This window comes from Podarcis tiliguerta (assembly GCF_965153285.1).
Source record: "Podarcis tiliguerta genome assembly, chromosome: 5".
Classification (NCBI taxonomy): Eukaryota; Metazoa; Chordata; class Lepidosauria; order Squamata; family Lacertidae; genus Podarcis; species Podarcis tiliguerta.
The window spans coordinates 53,200,295-53,221,726 of record NC_139538.1 but is presented as its reverse complement, the minus strand read 5'-3'; the positions used below and the strand labels follow the sequence as shown (position 1 = coordinate 53,221,726).

Below are 21,432 nucleotides of genomic sequence, written 5' to 3'. Positions count from 1 at the left end.
AGTTTAGCCAATTTTGAAGCTGATTTGAATGGAACATGAATTTTCCTTGACATTGGAAATATCACCATGATTACCTCTCCCTTCAATAAACAAGGATTCTTGTCCTTTTCAAATAACTCAAGCTTCTGACAAAAACAAATGTTGACCACAGGTTTCATACAGCTTTAACTTAATGGTGGATTTTGGCTCAGCACAACTGCATAATATTCCAGATCTGTGGGTAACAGTGACTAGTCTAATAAAGAAAGTGGTTAAATGTAGTCATCAGCCTGTGAGTTGGGAAGGACTTGGAAACAGTGAGCGATAAACCAGTCGGGATGTTTTACAGACAGCTTTTTCCAATACATTTTTCCTTTACTATAATATTTGCCTCGCGCAATAAGATAACTCAAACCATCTGCACTGACTACTTCACTTCCACTGATTTGTAACTGTTCCAGTTACATTATTTCCCAGTGTGCACTTCATGCTACAAAAATGGCTGCAGTTCCCCATTTGATCCATGCTGTAATGAGGGGCGAGTCTACACAAGCATGCATACCACTTGGCCACTGCAATGGCAAGTTCATGTGTATATAAAGCCTTGCAAACTATTATGGAATCAGTTTTGATGAAGTGGGTATTAAAATGTTTTAAGGAAACCTTTTAAAAATATGACATGCCCAGTTTACTGACACCAATGCCCTACCTCTGTATTCAAGGTACATACAGTGGTACCTCGGGTTAAGTACTTAATTCGTTCCGGAGGTCCGTTCTTAATCTGAAACTGTTCTTAACTTGAAGCACCACTTTAGCTAATGGTGCCGCCTGCTGCCGCTGGAGCACAATTTCTGTTCTCATCCTGAAGCAAAGTTCTTAACCCAAGATACTATTTCTGAGTTAGTGGAGTCTGTAACCTGAAGCATCTGTAACCCGAGGTACCACTGTATACATTTGTAGTTTAAAGGGGGGGTGGGAATATGCATAAACACTCCACCCTTTTCCAACATCCCAGTGTATGCCAGCTCCATAGCAGATGTCCTACATTCAGTGCCGAGGTCTGCACTTGAACACCTTCCCCAGATTAGGAACCCTGGGGAAGTTTAGGGAAGGGCCACAACTCAGTGGAAGAGCATCCATATTGCATGCAGAAGGTCCCAGATTCATTCTCCAGGCGGGGCTGAGAAAGATTCCACATCTAAAGCCCTGCCAGTCAGTGTAGACAATACAGTATTGAACTAGACAGTCCAATGGTCTGATTTAGGATATCACAGCAGCTTCTTATCTTAGGTTTCCAATTGGAGGGAAGCATTCAGTTGAACGTGGTTACCCTAAACGCTCAGAAGACAAATGTGAAACCAACATACTCAGGACTTACATACCATCTCCCTCCTCTCTTCAAGTCCACATGTATTTCTCCAAATACATTAATATATACAGAACAGGTTTCACCACAGCTTGCAGACAACAACTGGGTGCAATAAGTTCCTGTTGAAAGAGAAACTCATTCGCCACTGGAGATAACATACGCAGAGCTGGCCACGTTGTTTTATTTGGTTTCCCATGCATCAACCTGTTCCAGATACTTACAGAAAACAACAACAACTGTGTGCATGCATCTTTTATATTGGCCCCCTCCCATGTTCCTAAACTGGGGTGCTCAAGTCTTGTAGACAACATAGGATAAAATCTTGATTCTGTTTCCCATCGTACCTCAATCCAAAACCTGAGCGAGGCAAATGTGCTTGTCGAGTCCTAACATGCACCATGCAGTATGAAAAATTTAATTAGTCCAAGAATGTGCTTGTGTGATGTTTCAGACCTGCTGAGCGGTGAGCTTGTAAACGTGCCATGATGCCTAATGTTCTTTTTTCTCAAAGCGGCAGAGCTCAGCATGCAGATTCCAAAAAGAAAGAAAAGGGAGTTTGGCATTCATGTATAGCTTCAGTACAAAGCTTTACAGCAGTGGGTGTGTTCATCGCCTCAACACTGCTCTGATTCCACCTTGGAATTAGCTCTTTCATGACAAAAACAAAGCCTACATAAAACAAACCATAACATCCCATGATTTTGACATCCAGTCCTTATGATTAGGAGAAAATGGACATCTCAACTTCCTTGTCCAATTGACTATTTAGGTGCTAGTAGCAAGCAAAATACTGTAGTACATTTCTGTGATGGTGTTGAAATCTAGGCCTCTGATTCGAACTACATTAAAGTTTTGGAAACTTTGCAGAATATTTTTTTCCAGAAGCTATTCTCTCTGCCATCAGGAATGTCAGCAGCTCTTCTTTGTAAAGAATCCAGGTGGCCAACAATTAAGGCAAGAACAGATTGCGCTTAGTTAAAGTATATTAAAAGAATTTCTACTAAGCCAATTGAGCATTTTCCTGTGCTGTGCTATATGGAATTGGATGATAACCAGCTCTGGAAAGCAGCTTGTCAGGATGCTTTAGACAAGTATTATTTTCCAGAACTGTGGTCTGCATTGACCAAAAAGAAGTGTCAAATAAATGATTGGCTCTTCTGGATAGAATCCAGAAGGGACCTGAAACCAATGAGAAATGCCCAGTTTCCCCCCTTGGTATTCACTCCTGAGAACAGAGCATTCTACAGCTAGTTATCTGGCCAAACTCTCACCAATTTCCTTAAGAAATGCCTTTATTTAACTGTGTTTCCAAGTGAGGCCCACTCTAGTCTTGGATGGCTGCTGTTACAAGGTCCCATACACAGACAGACTTTGTATTTGTGGCCAACCTCAGGTGGAAGACATCACTCATTATCTGTTAGCCTGCCACTTATATAGAGACCCAAGAGATCGCTTTCTGAAACCTTTGCTCACAGAAACACATAGGTACACTATAAATGGTTTGATTTCTTTTAAGTGACTATAATAGCTTTGTAACACAGTAGCCCTCTGTCCACTGGCTGCAAAAAAAATAACTAAAAAGGAAAAAGGAGTTCGATAAAATTGCAACAAATTGTTTTGGTAATTCAGAGGCTTAATCTGAAATCAGGTTAGACTTAAACTTGGTGTCTCTGGTATCTTCTCTCTCTTTCATCATGAATGTTGGCTTATTTTTTTGATGTATGTTCTGTATTATTTTATTAATACTATTGTTACAAGTTTGTCATAGCTAGAACAATAAATTTATGAACTTGGTACTTGTTAAATTAAAATTTTAGTTACAGAATGGTTGTAGTAAATACCTGTACTTTGCAATACCAAACATTTGGAGTCCTTGTCAGTTGCACACTTCAAAACTGTTTTCACATTTAATCCAGTTCAAAGTTCTGTTTGAATTGGTTGCTACGCAATTCATCGACCTAAGAAGAGCCCTGCTGGATCAAACCAAAGGCCCATCTAGTCTAGAATTGTCTTCCCGCATTAGTCCAACCAGAAGGGGGAATGGAATGGAGTGTGCTGTGAAAGGGCATGCCTATCTGTCAGTCTGAACATTCAAAACAGCAACAATTCCCACTTGTTTGCTTTTATTGTTATCTATAATGTATCTCATCCTTCAAAAACACACAGAGGGGGGGGGGATTGATCCAGGGTCAGATCCGCCCCCCCATCAGCTACGAAGCCCACTAGGTGGTCCCAAACCAGTCAATTATCTCTCAGCTCAACCTACCTCACAGGGTTGTTCTGAAGATAAAATGAGGCACAGAGGAAGAGAAGCATGCAGGGCAACTTATTTTTGTTGTTATTTATGAGATTTATATACCATCCTTCATCTGAGGATAACATGGCAGTTCTCATCACAAAAACAAAAAATACATAATATAATTACAAACAATACCCCCTACAGCTTAAAATGCCATAGATTGTTTAAGTAGTACAAGGCCTGGGTGAAGAGGGAAGTTTTCACCTGGCACATAAAGATATGTAATGAACTTAAATTCCTTGGAAGAAAGGGGGACAAGAATGTGAATATCGTAAAACTGGACCAAACATTTTCTTTCTTATAGATGCTCCGTATATATACAATATATACACAGTAGTTCAAATAGCCTATGCTATTATAATTTGGTTTAAATCAAAATATAAATGTAAGTTGCTTAAAGGTTTCATTACAGTCAAGAGGTATATGATTCAATGACTTGAAAACAGACTCTATGCTCTGTTGGCACCCAATAAAATCATAATAAAAGCATAATATATAAAAATATATATTTTAAATAGATAAATATTTCTGTAGGGTGCAACGGGTCAGTGCACCTGTCTGTGAATCACCTTCCCCTGCCACCTCTTTAAAGAGCAGAAACAGATCACAGATGCTGAAATTCTGCCCCTACATGTATATGCATATCCTAATGTGTCAGATGTTTTTAATCAAGTCATTCAGGTGAGAAAGGTGATGAAAAGAACAGCCTTCACCAATCTGGCAACCTTCAGAGGTTTTGGACTACAATTCCCATCAAACACAGCCAGCTGGAGCTAGGGCTGATGGGAGTTGTGGTCCAAAACATATGGCAAGCACCAGGCTGGTATAAGGCTTGAATAATTGAAAGCAGCAAATACCATCCCATGCATTCCTTTTTATACCTGAAATGTATGATAAATAAAATCAATGTATTGCATAAACGTGGTAAAACAATTAAGTAAATGCCAGCAAGCAGCATTTCCAAAGTTATGACAGCCTAGAATAAACATCTATGAAAAGTACACCTTGGGTGGTTAATCTGCATCATTTAATCTCAAATTGGCATCCCTATTCCGGCTTCAAAATTCTGAATGCGTTTCCAGACAGTCACTATTTTGGAGTGTGGTTCAATTGTATGTTGGCAAATTCAGGTATATGGAGCCGTTGGGGCTCTTGCTCAATAAACTTGCTTCCTCAAAAGAACGGACCTTTTGCAATAAGGCAAACAGTGGATAAATGCACTGGAAAGTATGGAATGAAACTTGCTTTGACAAAGCCTCCCCACAAACAAATAAGAATGAATGCTCAATAGACACCAGAAGCACCTTCACACTTACAACTTCAGCCTGTAATGCTGAAAAAGGAAAATCTCTTCACAACTTTCCAAGCTGAAGGTTATAAACCACTTCTGTAAGGAGGAAAGGAAATCTTTTCCTGTAATACTTTGCAAAAGCGCAGCTAACAAAATTATTCTAAGCTTTCTGTTGTCAAAAAGGATTTACAGGAGTGTGATTTAGGATTTACTTACCTCGTTTTCCTCCAATCAAAAAGTGAAAACGGTGCCCCTGATCTGACAGCGTCCTTCACTCCCTGCCTTTTCCTCCTGTGTGTGTGGATCCCTTTCCCCCTGGATCACATGAAAGTGTTCTATTAATGTGAATTGGCTTAGGTTTGAGAACACTATGCTGGATAGCCGTGAAGTGTAAGGAATCTGACCCCGGGAGCTCAAAGCTACAACACGTCAGTTCTCTGCAGGAATCCCCCATTACTGGATGGGAAAATAGCATAAAAGGAAATGCACTCCACATGAACACACCCTCTCAGGTGCTGTAAACTAAATGCAGAATGTTTTATTCCTTGGTTTATTACTAAATGCAATATTTATATGTTATGCCAGTACAGCCCTTTGGGATTTTAACACTGTGTATTTTTGGTTTCAACTTTAAAACACACATACTTAGACGCATAATACCTCTCTGCTTGCTCACTGGATAAAATTAGGACCAGGCTAGAATTGAAGCCCACACAGAAACTTGAAGGCTCAGATCCTAGCTGAGAGCAAAGTCCCACTGAATGGGACTTATTTCAAAATTTACATGCACGGGATTTGGCTGGGATCCTGTCCAGCCCTGCCCCCACATTCTCTTCTAGAGGAGGATCAGCAAATGCAATTCCTAAATGATTAACAGCGCTACTATTTCAACACTCCTTTTTTCCTCCAGAGAAGGCATTACTCTAAAATAAAAACAAAAGGTAGAAGCCATATTTATTTATTTGTGAGGACTGGGGTAGCCTGTGTAGAGTCTAGCTTCTCAGCTATTGCAAAGAGACAGATGGCTGCATTTAACCCTTTCCTTGCAAAGTTTTCTTGTTTAAAAATAATGCTCCCACTCAACCTGCTGCCTGCCTGTCCCACACGGTTGCATTTCCACGACTGCCGTGCTGCCTTTGTTCCATTAGAGGGCATCCAAGAGGTCTTGCTTTCTCAGAGTTCACAGGCTGAGGTTTTGTCTTAGCCTCTTAACCAGGAAGACTCTGGCCTTAGCTGTCAAGGGGGAAATGTCATCAGAGAGCTCACAGTGAAAATAACTTTAAAGCAGGGATGAAGAAGTGTTGTCCTCTGAGCATTGTTTGACTACAGTTCCCATGAGCCCTCTCCACTGGCTATGCTGGCTGAGGATGATGGGAATTGGAATCCAATAACATTTGAAGGGCCTCACTAGTTCCTCATCCCTGCTGTCAGGCTGCGTTCACCTCTGTTTGTAGCACATACATGTAGTTTTTCACAATATGGAATCATTCATCCTTGTCCTTAAAATACTGCTTTCAATTTAGACTGATTCTAGATCCTACCATTCAGATGTGGGTGCAGTTTTCTGATGTGTTTGAATGTGTTATGCATACTTTGTATACTTTTAGTTATTGTCACCTGTCTTAAATCTTCAGGGAAGGCAGGGCTCCAATTCTGCACACGTGTACTATGAAGTAAATCTGAGTGTATTTAAGACTAGGCTGTGTATATGCTAAGCATACTGCAGTGAGTAAGCCATGCCTTTTAGGGTTTTCACTTGGCTTTCTTGTTAAACTCATACTGTGGCCAAAGGTCTTTGCCTAGCAACAGAAACAAGCAGCCCTACACAGCGAACCACTGTGGCTAACTGGTATATTAGAAAAAAAGTTTTTATTAAGCTCACTTGTCCTTGATTTATTTTATCTTATGTAAATTGTCCTGAGTGCTGCAACTTAATAAAGCTCATTTTTGGGCTACTAATTGCAGCAGGCTCAGGTGATCATATGCTGCTACTACCCCCTGCTGGATGCCGCATCAGTCCTCTTCCTCATGTACCAAGCAAGAAATCAGAGTGTGAGGAGCGCTCTTTCTTATCACGTGCATTTGTTCTTAAATCGGAGTTTGCTAAACAGCATTCACAGTCACTGACTGCGCATTTCTTCTGCACAAAAAAAACCTAACTCAGACTGAACTGGATGGGGGGAAAGACTGTGCTGGTGTTTTCCCGCACGTCCCGTCGCGGAAATTTCTTTGGTTCGTTTCACTGAGCACACGTTTCATCGAAGGCACTCGCGTGCACCCGCTTTTATACACAACCAGGCAGACCCCGAGGCAGTGGCGTAGCGTGGGGGGTGCAGGGGGGGCCGGCCGCACAGGCTGCAACATCTGGGGGTTAGGATTAGGGGGCGCAAATCCACGGGTTAGGGGGCTCAAATTACTTGCCTTGCCCCGGGTGCTGACAACCCACGCTACGCCACTGCCCCGAGGAATCAGCTGATCGGGCTCTCGGCTTTAACTTCACGCAGCCAGCTCCTCCCGCTGCATGCATTGGCAACAGTCGAAAAGCCTCGGGGTATAGGAAATTCTGCACCCCCAAAAAGAGCAGTTTCTTCCTCCTTACATGGGATATGTTTCAGAATTTTGTTGACTGATTTTATTCCCAAAAAGTTGTTTGTTTGTTTGTTTTAGGTACTGTATAGATTGGAAACACTTCCCTGGATTTTGTGTTGCTACCTTAACTGTGTTTCTGGAATCAAATGATGATTATTATAAAGGAGAGTACAGAGGTGATAGCTTATGCATCTTTTAACTCGGGACCAATGAATCATTTCATTTGTATATTGCCTTTCCAAAGTTAAAACCATGCTCAAGGCAGCCTGCAACATATATATTTAAAAAAATCACATAATTACAAACAGAACAAAACTAAAAGTAGTCATAAATTAAACATCAAAAGTACACAACCACATTGAACGACGTGTCTTTTAAAAGGCGCCAGCCCTTTTTTCAAACGGTGGCGCAAAAGAAGCAGCATCAGCGGCTGAGCTTCGCTTCGCGATTTGATTCGGACCCCTCGGCTTTCCGTCGCTTTTTCCGGCTCACCTCGAGTATCCTAGAGATAGAGAAGTATAGAGCCGATTAACATCTCTCTCTTTTCTTTTGCCGGAAGTCTACCGGCGCTCTACCCGTTCGTGTATCTAGGGCGTCCGGAGTCTGCCACGCCCCCTTTCTCCTTCCCCGAGCGGTTCAAGCGAGAGCGGGAGGGCAGAGCCGCTCTCACTCTAGAGGCGCGCGGGGCAGAGCGCGCAGCTACCATGTCCGGCTCCGGCAGCGACCGCGGCGACGCACCTCGGCGCTCCCGAAGCCAGCAGCTCGGCTCCCCCGACGGCGGCACTCCTCGACGCCGGGCGCGAGCGGGCGACGGGGATGGCGGCGGGCGAGGCAGCGAAGAAGAGGACGGGGCGGCCGGAGGAGCAGCGGGAGCCGAGGGCGCCTTGCCGGGGCCGTCGGGCGGCGACGGGGCGGACGAAGCGACGCGGCGGCTGCTCCGCCAGCAGTACCGGGAGCTCATCTCCTCCGTGCAGCGTAGGTGCGGGGCAGGAGAGGGGAGGCGGGTGGGGGAGCCGAGCTGCAGGCGCCGGGCTCCCCTCGACGGTCCCGGGGGTCGTCCCCCCTCCGCGCCATAGGGAAAGGTTGGCTGGGGTGACTGGTAGAGACTGGTAGAGAAGTGGGGTGGGGGGCTGGCTGGTCTTGTGCCCACATAAGGGAAGGAGCCCATATGCCCTCCCCCCCCAAAATGGTCCAGCTCTCTCTTCTCACAACGGTCCGCCAGGAAGGCGTGGGAGAGTTGACCGCCCCTGCAGGGACCCGATCCCCCCTCTTCGCACTTTCACTTTCTCCCTTCTGTGTCATAAGTTGGAATAGCAATACGTACTGCACTCCCCGTCGGCTATGGGGAAAGTTGTTTTTTTGTGCTTCATTGATGCATGGCTTTTGTGTTGTGGCTCGCAACGGAAAGGGTGCAAAACGCATCTCTTCCGTTGCTGCGGGTAGTACGGAGGAGGAACCGAAAATGTTCTGAAAGTTTGCATATCCTCGAGTGTGCTCTGGAACGGAATACCCCACTTGGGACAAAATAGTGATATGTGAATCCCCCTGTTTCTTTTCAATCTCACGGCTTTTATAATTTCTTTACAACCTTGCTTTATTTACTTTATTCATCAAATAGCATATTTTCTTTCAACCCACTGGCAGCTTTTCTCATGCTCTTCTTTAGAAATTCTCATGAAACCCTAATCCTAAATGTTATGGCCTCCCAAGATTATTTTAATGCCTGCGGTAGCAAGTATTGAGAGTGGTGCTTCTTCAGTTACCTGGTTTCCAACCTGCGTATGCTTGTTCTAAATGTAGGTGCTGTTAGATTGATGATTCTAGAGCTGTTGCTGTGGTTAGAACATGCATAAAGTTAAACAAGCTGTAAGTCAAGAGGTACGATTTAGAGCTGTCGCTGACTTGCATTCATATTTACTTGAGGGGTATATTTTGGATTATGTGTTTTTATTTTGTTTTCGTTTTCCTTTAAAAGCACATTACTTATGCCTGATTTTTATTCTAGAGAATCGTGAAATGATGCTGAGCACCAGAAATGATAAACTCACAGAGGCTTTGGAAGATGCGAATAGACTATTTACAGGAGGTAAGATGGTGGTAGCCCACAATAGATACTTATATTTACTTCTCTTGCCTCCCCACCCACTTTACATTTGGAAATGGTGCTTGAAATAAAAAGTAACTAATATTTTGTCTTGTGTCAAATGGAACTGAACTTTTTTTTTTTTTAAATGAAGTCAACATCCTTAGAGGAGAGACAGTGTAAGCAATCTTTTCAAGGATGCTGGCTCTAGCTTTTTGCATTCCTTAGATAACAGCAGGAATAGGAGTGTGAAGGCCTGGGAAAAAGCAGAGGAGGGTAGCTGTTCTTTTCTGTTTTCAAGGCCTTTGAAGTTTCTCATTTCTCTGAAACATTATCTTTCTGGCTCTTTGGTTCTGTGCCTGTTGATAGAGTACAATTATTTGTACATGTATCAGCCGTACTCTAACTAGATGTCTTCAGGGACTCCCTTCCTACTGACTTGGAAAACTGTAACCATTCTTGAATTGGAATGTTAGGTTGATTTAGGAACAATTACATGGTAGCTTCCATTGCCTAGCATCCTCTTGTTGCTTCATATTTCAATGTCAATTTTATTTATATACCATCTTCTCATAGTTGGTGCGCAAGACAGTTTATATGAAAAATAACATACGAAGCAGCTCATATGGCATTATCAGCGCCACGCTCTATCCAAGGTTGCAGGTTCAATCCCCTGTATGGGAGAGCTGCATATTCCTGCATTGCAGGGGGTTGGACTAGATCAGGCTTCCCCAAACTCAGCCCTCCACATGTTTTGGGACTACAACTCCCATCATCCCTAGCTAACAGGACCAGTGGTCAGGGATGATGGGAACTGTAGTCCCAAAACATCTGGAGGGCTGAGTTGGGGGGTGCCTGGACTAGATGATCCTTGGGGTCCTTTCCAACTCTACAGTTCTATGATTCTATGAATATAAATACAAACATGAACAGCAAAGAACAACCCACAGAATCTCAAAACAATGCAATAAATTCATAGCACAATAATATTCAGTATACCTATCAACATACAGTGGTACCTCTACTTATGTATGCGATCCGTTCCGGGGTGCCGTTCTCACCCTGAAAAGTGCATAAGTAGAGCGCCGCTTCTGTGCGTGCGTGTGATGCAGTAGAGCGCTCCTGCGCATGTGCAAAGCGTACAGTATACACTTCTGGGTTTGCTGTGTTCGCAACCTGAAAATCCGCAACATGAACCTAACGCAACCAGAGGTATGATTGTACTGAAAAATGGGACTCTAATAATTTATCAAAATATAACTACAATAAATCAATCAGTGCATAACAGCGTGGTCCTAAACTAATTAGGCCTTGGAAGCTGGAGTCCATCACAGCCCCCAAGACCAAGTGACATTGGTCTAAGTGGGAGAGGAGGTCTTTTAGGGTTTGCAACCAAATTATCTCTAGGCACCTTCAGCAGACTCTTTGCAGGTGGTCATTAAGAACCCACTCTTCCAAACAATCTTAGAAGCAGAAATGTATTTGATGTTCCCACAAGGAATTGCAATTTTCTGTTCTAGTAGATCTCATTGAATGCTTGAGGGCCTGAAATCTTGGCCCTTTAGAAAAGTGGGTGGTAATTAAAATCAAATTGTTCTTATTTTTCAATTGCCTCTGACAGTAACAAAATGTATTTCTTTCATAACAGTGTCCCGGGCAAGGGAGGCTGCTTTGGATGCTCAGTTCCTAGTTTTGGCATCAAATCTAGGAAAGGAAAAGGCAAGCCAGTTGCACTCAGAGATGTCAGTGTTTGATCCATCTGAGTTTGCTGAAGATTTAGTAAGTTTGCAGTGATTAGTTTTGAAATAATATAAAGTTGCTATGTTTAAGAGTTATTAAATAGGAGTTGGTTCCATAAATCATCATCACCACTATTTTTTCCTGGTTACCTACTGCTCATTAACAAAATTATTTCTAGTATAGATGTGAAAGCAAATTAACAACTTTATTGTTGCAAGATAAGCACATTGCTGAGCATTTATATGAAGGTCCCAAATATACAAGGGTCCCAAATCCTGTAGTATGAAATGCAAGATTCACATAGCTGGGTAGGACATACTCTGGGTTCAGAGGTAATGCAAAACCATGGGCTGTTTTGCTAAACCATGGAGTTTTTTAAAGTTTGTGAACAAAGACTGTTCACAAGCTGTGGCTTGTTTGGGACCAACAGACTGGGTTCTGAAACTGGTTTGTGATACAATTTGTGCTCAGTTCAGTTTAGGGCCGTTTATTTGCTCCAAGAGTGTGTTACATCATCAAGAACTTGTGAAACTCGAGTTGTGAACAGATGAGAGAAATAAGCAAGCAAGCAGCTTAAAACCGTAGTATACAGCAGCTAGAAAGACAAACTGGTGTGTTCTTAACTATGGTTAACAGAAACCATATCTGAACAGAGCCTCTGTGCTTAAGTCAAAATATAAATTAAAAAAAATTGGCAGTATACTTTTGGTTATGTGCAAAGAAAAGCTGACTTCTTAGTTATGCTTACACTTCCTAAATTATGCATATTTTTCTTGTTTATTTAGTCAGTATTTTTAATTTCTTAGTTATGGAGAGGACCAAGAAACTATGCAGGGTACTAGAGCTCTTAAAAAAAATTTAGAAGCCAGAATGGGAACTGAATAAGAACACCAAGCATTGCCCCCAAAGCTTCTGCTACAGGAACGAGAAACATGCTCCTTATTTTTAACATGACCTTTGGTTGGGGGCAACTAAACTCTGTCCAATACCATATTCTCCAGTCTTGCCGCATTTGTGTGGAATCCTACAACTCTCACAGTATTGTGATGATCCAAGTTGCTTGCAGCAGTAAGTTAAGATCTGTGTTATATTTCTAAATTAGCTTCTTACATCAGGCAGGTACCAGCGCTGTCACCATTTGTTACTAGGTACCCTTTGTGATTCAGTAGAGCCAAATAAGGTTATATGTGCCATGTTGCCAGGGTATGTAGAAAGGATAAGGGTCTCCCTTGTCTTCGCTAAGCTGATCACATCTGCAGACAGGAAGCTGGTGGGAGCAGTTCCTGGTAGGGAAAAGAACCAGAAAGGGCTCTGCCTCTGTTGACTTGGAGTAACAGGTTGTAATAGCTGGGGCAGTGCAAATGGTTCACAACATGCTGCAGGTCCACTGTGTGGCTACAATTGAATAGCCCTCAGTTTTAAAAATAAAACATTGATTTATTTTTAAAAAAAGTTTAAGACTGTAAGGTAAGCCTGGCAGAGCCAGACGTAAGGATTTTTCTAATATAGCACTTTGTTAAATTAGTAGCAAGTCTGTAGTAAGATTATGAGCGATACAACTGGGGTTTGACCCTCTGTTTGCTTGGAATTACCTCTGAGCATGAGATTCTATTAGATTAAATAGAATCTCATTTAAGTTTCTTTGGTAATTTCCTTCAAAGTTCTGACATATTTAACTTGATATTCCGTATCACGTATCTGTTTCTAGAATGTGGATTCATAGTTTTTGGTGATGTACATTTTTGCTACAGATAGGAAATGATACTGCAGTGTGTTTCCTCCACAGTTATCATTTATGGGTTTAAATCGCCTGGAAAGAGAAAATAGCGATAGCGAAGAAGAGCAGGCTGATGGTGGATTTTTGCCTAGTGATGCTTGGACTAAACTAGGTCAAGAAGCAATGAAGCATTTTAAAAGAGCACCCATTTTCCACTGCATGTAAGTTTCTTTGAGGTTCCCTTCAACTTAACTGTGGTATGAGAAGCCTCGCAGGATTTACCTTGTAGAGAAAGGATTGGTAACAACCCCGTTTGAGTACCAACCTTGGCAGAGTGCTGTCTGATCACACAGCCAAGTGAATTCAACATTTGGGTCCTCCTTTTCTGTCAGTGGCTGCTGCTGATCATCTGGAGATGGAGTGAAGCAGCAGCAGAGACTTTTCACTGTCTTGTCCTTTCTGCCTTGCACCCTGAGGGGCTGTTGCGCCAAATGTGGACGGGAAGTTAACCAGGTTGCGCTGGAGAAAAGAGACTGATGGCATTTGGACTGCAGCTACCTTTATTTTGAACTTTTCAGAATGGGAAGATAAAGTAGTATTTCCTGTTTCTATGCCCAGCTGCCATGTTGTTGTTTACACACAGCTGTTTTATGAGGCCTTTTCCGTATTCCTTTGACTGGGAAGCATGTGTTCTCCAGAGATATGCTGGTACTCTGTCTTCACAAACCTGGACATCAATTTTACCTCTCCACAGGCAACTCAGTGACACTAATTGCAAAATTAATCTCTCCAGATTCAGCACCAAATTCTTTCGAAATTTATGTTTCCACACACTTGCTTGCAGGAATCTTGAATTCAAGTTTTATATTAGGTCTTTGGAATGTTGCACATTTCATTTAGCTCAGTATTGTTCGTCTAGCTCAGTACCGGCCACACTGATGACAATGGCTGTCCAAGGTTTTAGATACGGAACATTCCCAGAGCCCTACCTGGAGATGCCAGGGACTTTCTACACACAGAGCCGATGTTCACCACTAAGCTCTGGCTCTCCCACCCCTCCAAAAAATCAGGGACTTAGGATATTTTATTTGGTTTAGGTTGGGCACTTTTACTGCCGATCCTCCTGTCGAGAGGCCGCGAGTTGAGAGGCAACGAAAGAAGCCAGGATCAAAAGAAGAAGGAAGGGCAATGCCTGCACAGGTGTGTATGTGTAGAATCATAGAACTGTGGAATTGGAAGGGACCCAAGGGTCATCTAGTCCAACCCACTGCAATGCAAGTATAAGCTACATGGAGCTTAAGGGTGCATGTTTAAGGCTGGAAAAAATTGATTGTAGTTCACAGTATAGTGACAAAACAGGACTCAGGCATAAATACATTTGTTATTTATTCATTAAATTTCTGTAGCGTTCTTCATCCAAGCATTACAGGGTGGTTTAGAATATAAAAATACAAATATATAACCTAGTAACTGTCAGTTTGCTTAGTGCAGAAAGTACTGATCTGATATGTAGAGATATTTCCTAGAAGCTTCTCTGTGTGAGAGAAGCAGGCTGAAGGGTCATGATTGTTTGGGTTATACCTTCTGGGAAGCTAGTTTGAACTGGTTCTCTTATCTCTTCCAATTAAGGTCATGATGACTATTAATATAGGCCAAAAGGAGCCTGGGTTTCTTGTTCTCTCTCTCTCCCTTCTGGTGTGGTGTTCTGTACATAGTATGCTTGGTGTTAAGTTTTAGTCTTGTTATAAGTTTATATTTTTTTGTAAGTGCTGCAAGTGGATTTTTTGTGGACTGTGCCAGTCCTGAATGTATTTAGATTTGTGACCATTACATTCATTTGCCTTCAGCGCAAAGCTTTGCTGGATGAAGTACTATTGCCTCTGGTCTATTTTTGGGAACTCTGCTACTTGTTTTAAGGTTTTCCTCGAGTATGACACTAACAAACAAAAAACACTCTCCCAGTTTAGAAGGCCATAGATTGTTCAATTAGCTGAGGGCCTTGAAGAAAAGGAATGTTTTCACCTGTTGCCTAAAATATATAATGAAAGCGCCCAGTGGGCCTTCCTGGGGATGCTGGAGCGAGGTTAGCAGCCCTTGAGCTATTGCAGTCCTGAGGCATTTAAGGCTTTATAGATCAAAACCAGCACTTGGACCCGAAACTAATTGATAGTTGGGCCAGCATCGGCACTGTATGCTCAAACCGTTTTGCCCCAGTGAACAAAGTGGCTGCTGAATTCTGCATCAGCTGAAGTTTCCAAACTGTCTTCAGAGGCAGCGCCATGTACCATGTGTTGCAGGGTAATCTAACCTAGAGGTTACCAAGAACATAGATGACAGAAGTTAGGCTGCTCCTTTCCAGATAGAGACACCTGGGCCACCAGCTATAGCTGATGGGAGGCACTACATATTACATATGTAGCCCAATTTTCTCCAAGAAACCTTAGGTGTATGGGTCTTGACCATTTTATCCTCAAAATAACCTTGCCAGATAGGTGAAATTGAAAGGTGGTGACTGGCCCAAAGTCACCCCAGTGACTTTCTCAACAGTGTAGGAATTTCAACCTCATCTCCCCAACCACTCTGAAATCACAGTAGCCATAAGCAGGCAACTGAGGTACCTTTTGCAAATTTATAACCCAGTCTTATTAGAGCAGGGTGTGATGTGAGGTTTTTTCCTACGTTGATATGATGTGCATTCAAGGGGGGAAATGTATTGTTGAAGTGGAAGGTACAGATACAGTGGAACCTCGGGTTGCGAACGTGATCCATGCGGGAGGCACGGTCGCAACCCGCAGCGCCGAAATCCTGTAACCTGAAGCGTCCGTAACCTGAGGTACCACTGTATTGCAGTTTGTAAACAGGCATAAAACTCCTTTAAACCACCACTGAAAACTTGCTCTTCAACTTGGTCTGTCACTGAGCTCTCTGATAGTTCTCTCCCAGTTGCTTCTTTGTACATTAGTAGTATGACTTAAAAGTCATGACTCAGTTGGCACATACATTCTCCCTCCACCCCCACCTTTGGGACACTGGAATACTGCAGCTTGAGCTTAACTTCGACATACCTAAATGTTTAAGCTACACACTCACACTCTCTCTATATATATATTACAGTCGTACCTTGGATGGCGAACGGAATCCATTCCGGAAGTCCGTTTGACTTCTACAAACATTCAAAAACCAAGGCGCAGCTTCTGATTAGCTGCAGGAGTTTACTGCACTCAATCGGAATCCGTGTCGGACATTCAGGTTCCAAAGAACATTCGCAAACCGGAACACTGACTTGTGGGTTTGCAACGTTCAGGAGCCAAAACGTTCAACACGCAAGGTGTTCAGGATCCAAGGTACGACGGTATATATAGTCTACAATTATCTACTTGTATCTTGTAGATACTGATGTAAATCTTTCATTTGACCTTAGGAGTGCACAAAATAAAACAGCTGACTTTAATAAGAGTTACAGAATTTTTATTTCCTTGCTATAAGTGCAAAATATTATGGGGGAACTGGAGAATGCTGATTACAATGCAGCTGCGTGAATGGTAGCTTGTTGTCTTGTTTTGTTCTTTAGTTGAATAAAATGGAAGAATCTCATGAGGAAGCTACAGAAAAAGAAGTAGAGAGGATCTTGGGACTCTTACAAGCCTATCACAGAGAAGATCGTAAGTATAAATGGAACATATTGAGGGGTCCAGATTGCTCTCTTCTGCCTCCTTTAAGAATAACTGTGGAGGAGGAGGGGAATGCAGCACTTAATCCTTTTCTACTGATGTGTGACGGTACAACATTGGAAGTTGAAATGTCTGTGTCTATAGCCTTGCTTTTTGTTACCTAATTTCTCAAGTGTTATTTCTGGAAAAGCTTATTCACCTAGTAAATTGCTTTGCCGCTGTCAATTTTCAAGTGGCCCATGAGGAAAAAAGTTTGGGGACCACTGCTCTCAATCCATGCAGGATCTGCAATGGAAAAGAGCAAATATGAAATTAAAATAGATCTCTCCAGAATTTTAGACGTGCATGAATTGCTACCTAATGAGAGTTTAAAGGAAGCAAGAGAGGAGGTAGATAAGAGGTAGATAATTGTAGCAGTAACGACAAAGCCACATTCTTCTTTCTGTAGCTAATAATCCAATATCCTTCCTTGAGTTTGTGACTGATCCAGATTCTTTTGCACGAACTGTGGAAAACATGTTTCACGTTTCATTCTTAATAAGGGTAAGGAGAAACTTTTTGAAGCTTTATTTTGTCACTAATAAGCTGGTTTTATTTTCATACTTCCATGATTGCCATTGTTGTACTTAATTTTCTTGGAGGCAGAATTGCGAAGAAGCAGAGGACTTGGAAGTTTCTTTCTCCCAGGGCTGTTAGTTAGCCAATTCTCACCATAGCTATGTATGATTAACAAATAGTTGATATGAACACAACCTGAAATTAGTCTTCCTTAACCTGGCTTGGCATCCTCCAGATGTTGTAAGGCTACAACTCCTGCCATTTCTGATCACTGGCTATGCTGGTTGGAGCTGGTAGTCCAAAATAGCAAGAAGGCACCAGCTGGAAAGTCTGAGTGAAAACGTTTGAGCCTAGTACCTGTGCTGTGTCATTGATAATCCCAGTTACAGAACACCTCTAACTTTTTGTCCACGTTGAAAATTTTACACTTTAAAAAGTGGGCCAAGAGAACTCTATGGATCCTCCCCTGCAAACTTTTACACAAATTTCTGCATAGTTTCTCTGCTGGTTGTAACTGTTTAAATAACTTCTATAAAATGAAGCATTTCCGAAATTTGCTGTGTAAGCCTGGTTTAAATCAAAGTTGTCAAAGTCAATAAAAAAATAAATAAACAGCTTATATTTATGGGTTGCTGACAGTTGCATGCAATTCTTTACTGCAATTTGTGTGTAATTTTTGCGCTCCTGTTCCCAGTCTCCTGTTTGATATGTAATCTTGGACCATGTGTCTGAATCTGCTTTCTCCCGATCATTAAATGGGTTTAGAATTCAAAGCTTGAAAACCATAGGGAACATGGCCTTGATCCTTAAAACCTTTTGAAAAATGGGAAATCCTGGCTTGTTCTCAGTAGCCATAGTTCAAACAAATCTATTTTAAAATGGGGGACAGAAGCTTTCCATCTTCTGCACCTGAAAAAGGGAATGGGGGTACGGTGGGGACGACAAATTATTATGAGGCTTCCTGTGGCTCATTCTCGTAGCAGGAAATCATGATTTCTCATTATGTCTGAGCTTTGAAGGTCAATTTTCTGATTCTTGCATATCAGTTAAGCATATTTGATTCTTGTTAGTAATTAAAGTTGTTTCTCTCCTAGGATGGACTTGCAGGAATAAAGCTGGATCAGGATAAGCTTCCTGTAATAGGCAAGAATAATTTTTAAGATTTTAATTTTTTATTTTTTTAAAAAAATCAAAACACTAAAGTTAACTACACTTATATACATGCATGTTTTACTTTGGAATATATCTCTTTTTTTTCATTTTCAAAAAACTTTTAAACAATTTTCAACCTATTTTGATAGAGCCTTTAACGCCTGAAGACGACAACGACGAGGATGCTCAAGCACGGAAACAAGCAGTCATAACAATGAGTTATCAAGAATGGGAGGTAAATGGAAATGTTAAATAAGTGAAGTAGTCAGAGGAAGAATATTTTTATTGGCCAGAGATACATGTTGGGTAACAATTCTGCAATTATGGACCTCATATGTTTAACGGATGCTGGGAGAAAAGGCAGAGAGCTTATTGTGAATGTGCTTGCTATATACACAAGAGGATGAATTGAACTGATAACATTACAATCAAACTCTTTGCTGCAGAATATTGTGAGGAATTTTGAGATTTCACAGCCCATGATTCCACCTGCCAGAAAGACTGGGACATCAGATGGAAACGGAGAGAATGTAAGGTGCCTTTCAGGCCTAAATCTTACCACAGAATCATTTTATGCTATTTCCAGTGTGATCCTTCCCTTTATGTACAGACTAGAGGCCACGCTGCTTGGTTGCTTTGCTTCCCTTCACTCACCAACCCCATTCCACTTAGACCTCCTCCTGCCTCTTCCGCTCATGCTGCCCTCCTCACCCTAAAACTATTTCAGCCTTTGCATCAGAGTCCAAGGAGGAGGGAAGTGGTAGGCGTTGGCAGAGCAGAATAGTTGCTGTACAGCTGCCTTGTCCTGCCTTCCTCTGTGACTTGCCTGAGCTGCCAGCCTCTGTCTCCCTCCTCCATATCCCTCACATTCTCCCTCTGACACTGCTGAGGTTAAAATGGCATCATTGGTGTGAGGTGGGCAATGGCGGCGGCAGCAGCAGAGTAAGGTTGCTGCTGGGGCACTTCACCAAGCCTGTCTTGATAGTACTTGCATGGTTCTCCCGGGTCACCCACCTACCTGTATTTGCTACCGCTTCCCTTCTACTTGCCCTGCAAAGCAGCTGTTGACCAGCAGCTCTCATAATTCTATCGCCACCTATCAGCGGCCAAGCAAACTGCACCATTATGACAGCCTTACTTTTTTATTATATTTGAAGACATAACAAAGCTTACTTTGTAGTGGCTTGTGTTCTATTTATTATGCAGGAATCCTAAGGATCTATAAGAAGACAGTGCTGACCAGTTTCCTGTTTGAAGTTTTGCCAGGAGGATGGCAGAATCCTTTTCTATTTAAGGATCAGATATTTGAATAGCAGAATCTCTGTCTCTCCAGGTGATAATGTATTATAGATGTGCTTTAACAGCAAAAGTTTGAAATTGAAGGTTCTGCCCTTCTGTATGTCCGTTCTGTAAGTGATGTTTTTACATGTTTCAACTTCATTCCATTGAAGATTTAGAACGGCTCCATCCCAGCTCATTTTGAGGGATGGTTCCATTGTAATCTGCACAGTGTTAAGTACATGTTAATTGCAAATGAGCCTTTGGCATAAAACAAAGAGATTGGTGTTTGCTTAGCCATATCAGATTCTGAATTCCATCATCTATATATGATGACGGGGAGAAGGGAAAAAGAGTTTAGAAATGGAAAGCTAAGAAGAGAGCATGATACATGTATCTTTCTGCATGATAAAACTTCCACAGCTGGCTGAATGAGTGCATCAAGGTCTGTTTCCATTGAAACTGCTTCAATAGCAAGTTTCCTGTACATCTCAAAATAGATATACATATGCATTTGCGTTGTGCTCTATGAAGGCTACTTCTGGTGAAGGGAAGAAGGAAGTGGCATGTCCGAGAAACAACTCGGGGGGGGGGGGGGATATCATTATTTTTCTAATGGCAGAGTTGGCATGTAATGCAAAGCTCAAACTATGGTTTGAACGAGCAAGCATACTGGTGTGCATTCAGAAAATTGTGGCTGCTTTGCTCATCCCCTGATGACATGGCTTGTCATGCTACTTGAAGCTAAGCCATGCTCTGACTTAGCATTATGTGGGAGCCTTGGCTCATGGTTCGCTTCTCTTCAAGCAAAGCATAAACTAGTAAGCCAAGGACAAGCCTTGGTTACAGCTCATGGAGTGAAACAAGCATGGTTTTCTAACCTTGTACCAATGTGACTGATAGTTTATAAGCCAAATTATGACATGCAAACAAAGTCATAGAATGTAATAACATGGAAGTTTGCTTTGAACATTTTTTTGTATGTAACATAGCCATATTGTAGCGTAACTTAGTTGTCCTTCAGCCTTTAGTAGCCTCCTTTCCACATGCATACAACTACCCATATTTGTAGACAAATGTGCCTTAAAGTCTAAAAGAATCAAGAAGATCCAATTACTGCATTTGGATTATCGGTTTTGGAGTAACCATGTCTTCCTGGAGCTTCCTTGTTTTATGGGCCACAGAACTTGCTGTCTTTTTAAAGAACTAGTTGGTTTTAGCTACATGAAAATCAAAGCAAAGTGATAATTCAAGATTATATGAAAGGGGTCTTGGAACAAAATACACAGGCAAAGATGTAAAACCAAATTGTACTATATATTAGATTTGAATTTATACAATATTTTTCTACAAACTGTGCTGAAAACAGTAAGATACAACAGCCATAACAATTCATTCAGAAATTGATGGGAAGCATTGTTTATAAATTGTACAGTTCAGTTTCCTTATGTTAAGAATATTCAATAAAACCACAAATGCTATATCTCTTCTAGTTACGCGTGTGTGATTTTTCTACTTATATCAGTTGCCAACTGCTAACTCTCATGCTGGTGAGGTGATAGTAATGTTAATTGTAACCTAGCTTTAATATCAACATTATAATAGGTATATAGGCCAATGTACCAAGTAGCAACTTGTGTTCATGAATATGAAAGGATAGTCATCTCTAACCATTAGCCTGTGGTAGGAGAATTATATAACTTCTC

At 41.8% G+C, this 21,432-nt stretch overlaps 2 protein-coding genes across 30 annotated transcripts in view; one reads left to right on the top strand and one right to left on the bottom strand.

Annotated features, from left to right (window-relative positions):
* The window catches only part of TACC2 (transforming acidic coiled-coil containing protein 2), a 156,915-nt gene extending 151,519 nt beyond the window's left edge, over positions 1-5,396 (bottom strand). For 4 of the 27 annotated variants that reach the window (XM_083439547.1, XM_083439548.1, XM_083439550.1 and 1 more), the window contains exons 1-2: positions 5,155-5,304; positions 1,362-1,467 (exon numbers count right to left, since the gene is read on the bottom strand). The gene's annotated coding sequence lies outside the window, so the exon portion shown is untranslated. Of the gene's footprint in view, positions 1-1,357; positions 1,468-5,154 lie in introns of all 27 variants that reach the window. The other 23 variants (XM_083439538.1, XM_083439530.1, XM_083439565.1 and 20 more) reach the window with 11 other exon arrangements.
* Positions 5,397-8,146: 2,750 nt separating this feature from the next.
* NSMCE4A (NSE4 homolog A, SMC5-SMC6 complex component) lies at positions 8,147-21,209 on the top strand. Of its 3 annotated transcripts, XM_083439703.1 has the most exons (11): positions 8,147-8,502; positions 9,533-9,613; positions 11,259-11,389; positions 13,137-13,288; positions 14,165-14,267; positions 16,639-16,729; positions 17,187-17,281; positions 18,391-18,439; positions 18,598-18,683; positions 18,895-18,978; positions 19,655-21,209. In XM_083439703.1, the coding sequence occupies exons 1-11, from the start codon at positions 8,232-8,234 to the stop codon at positions 19,661-19,663; spliced, it is 1,152 nt and encodes a 383-aa protein (XP_083295829.1). In that variant the 5' UTR covers positions 8,147-8,231; the 3' UTR covers positions 19,664-21,209. The 3 variants fall into 3 exon arrangements, with proteins under 3 accessions (XP_083295829.1, XP_083295828.1, XP_083295830.1); XM_083439702.1 differs by lacking the exon at positions 19,655-21,209 and having other exon boundaries at positions 8,156-8,502; positions 18,895-19,648; XM_083439704.1 differs by lacking the exons at positions 8,147-8,502; positions 19,655-21,209 and adding an exon at positions 8,784-9,405 and having other exon boundaries at positions 18,895-19,648.
* The last annotated feature ends 223 nt before the right edge of the window (positions 21,210-21,432 follow it).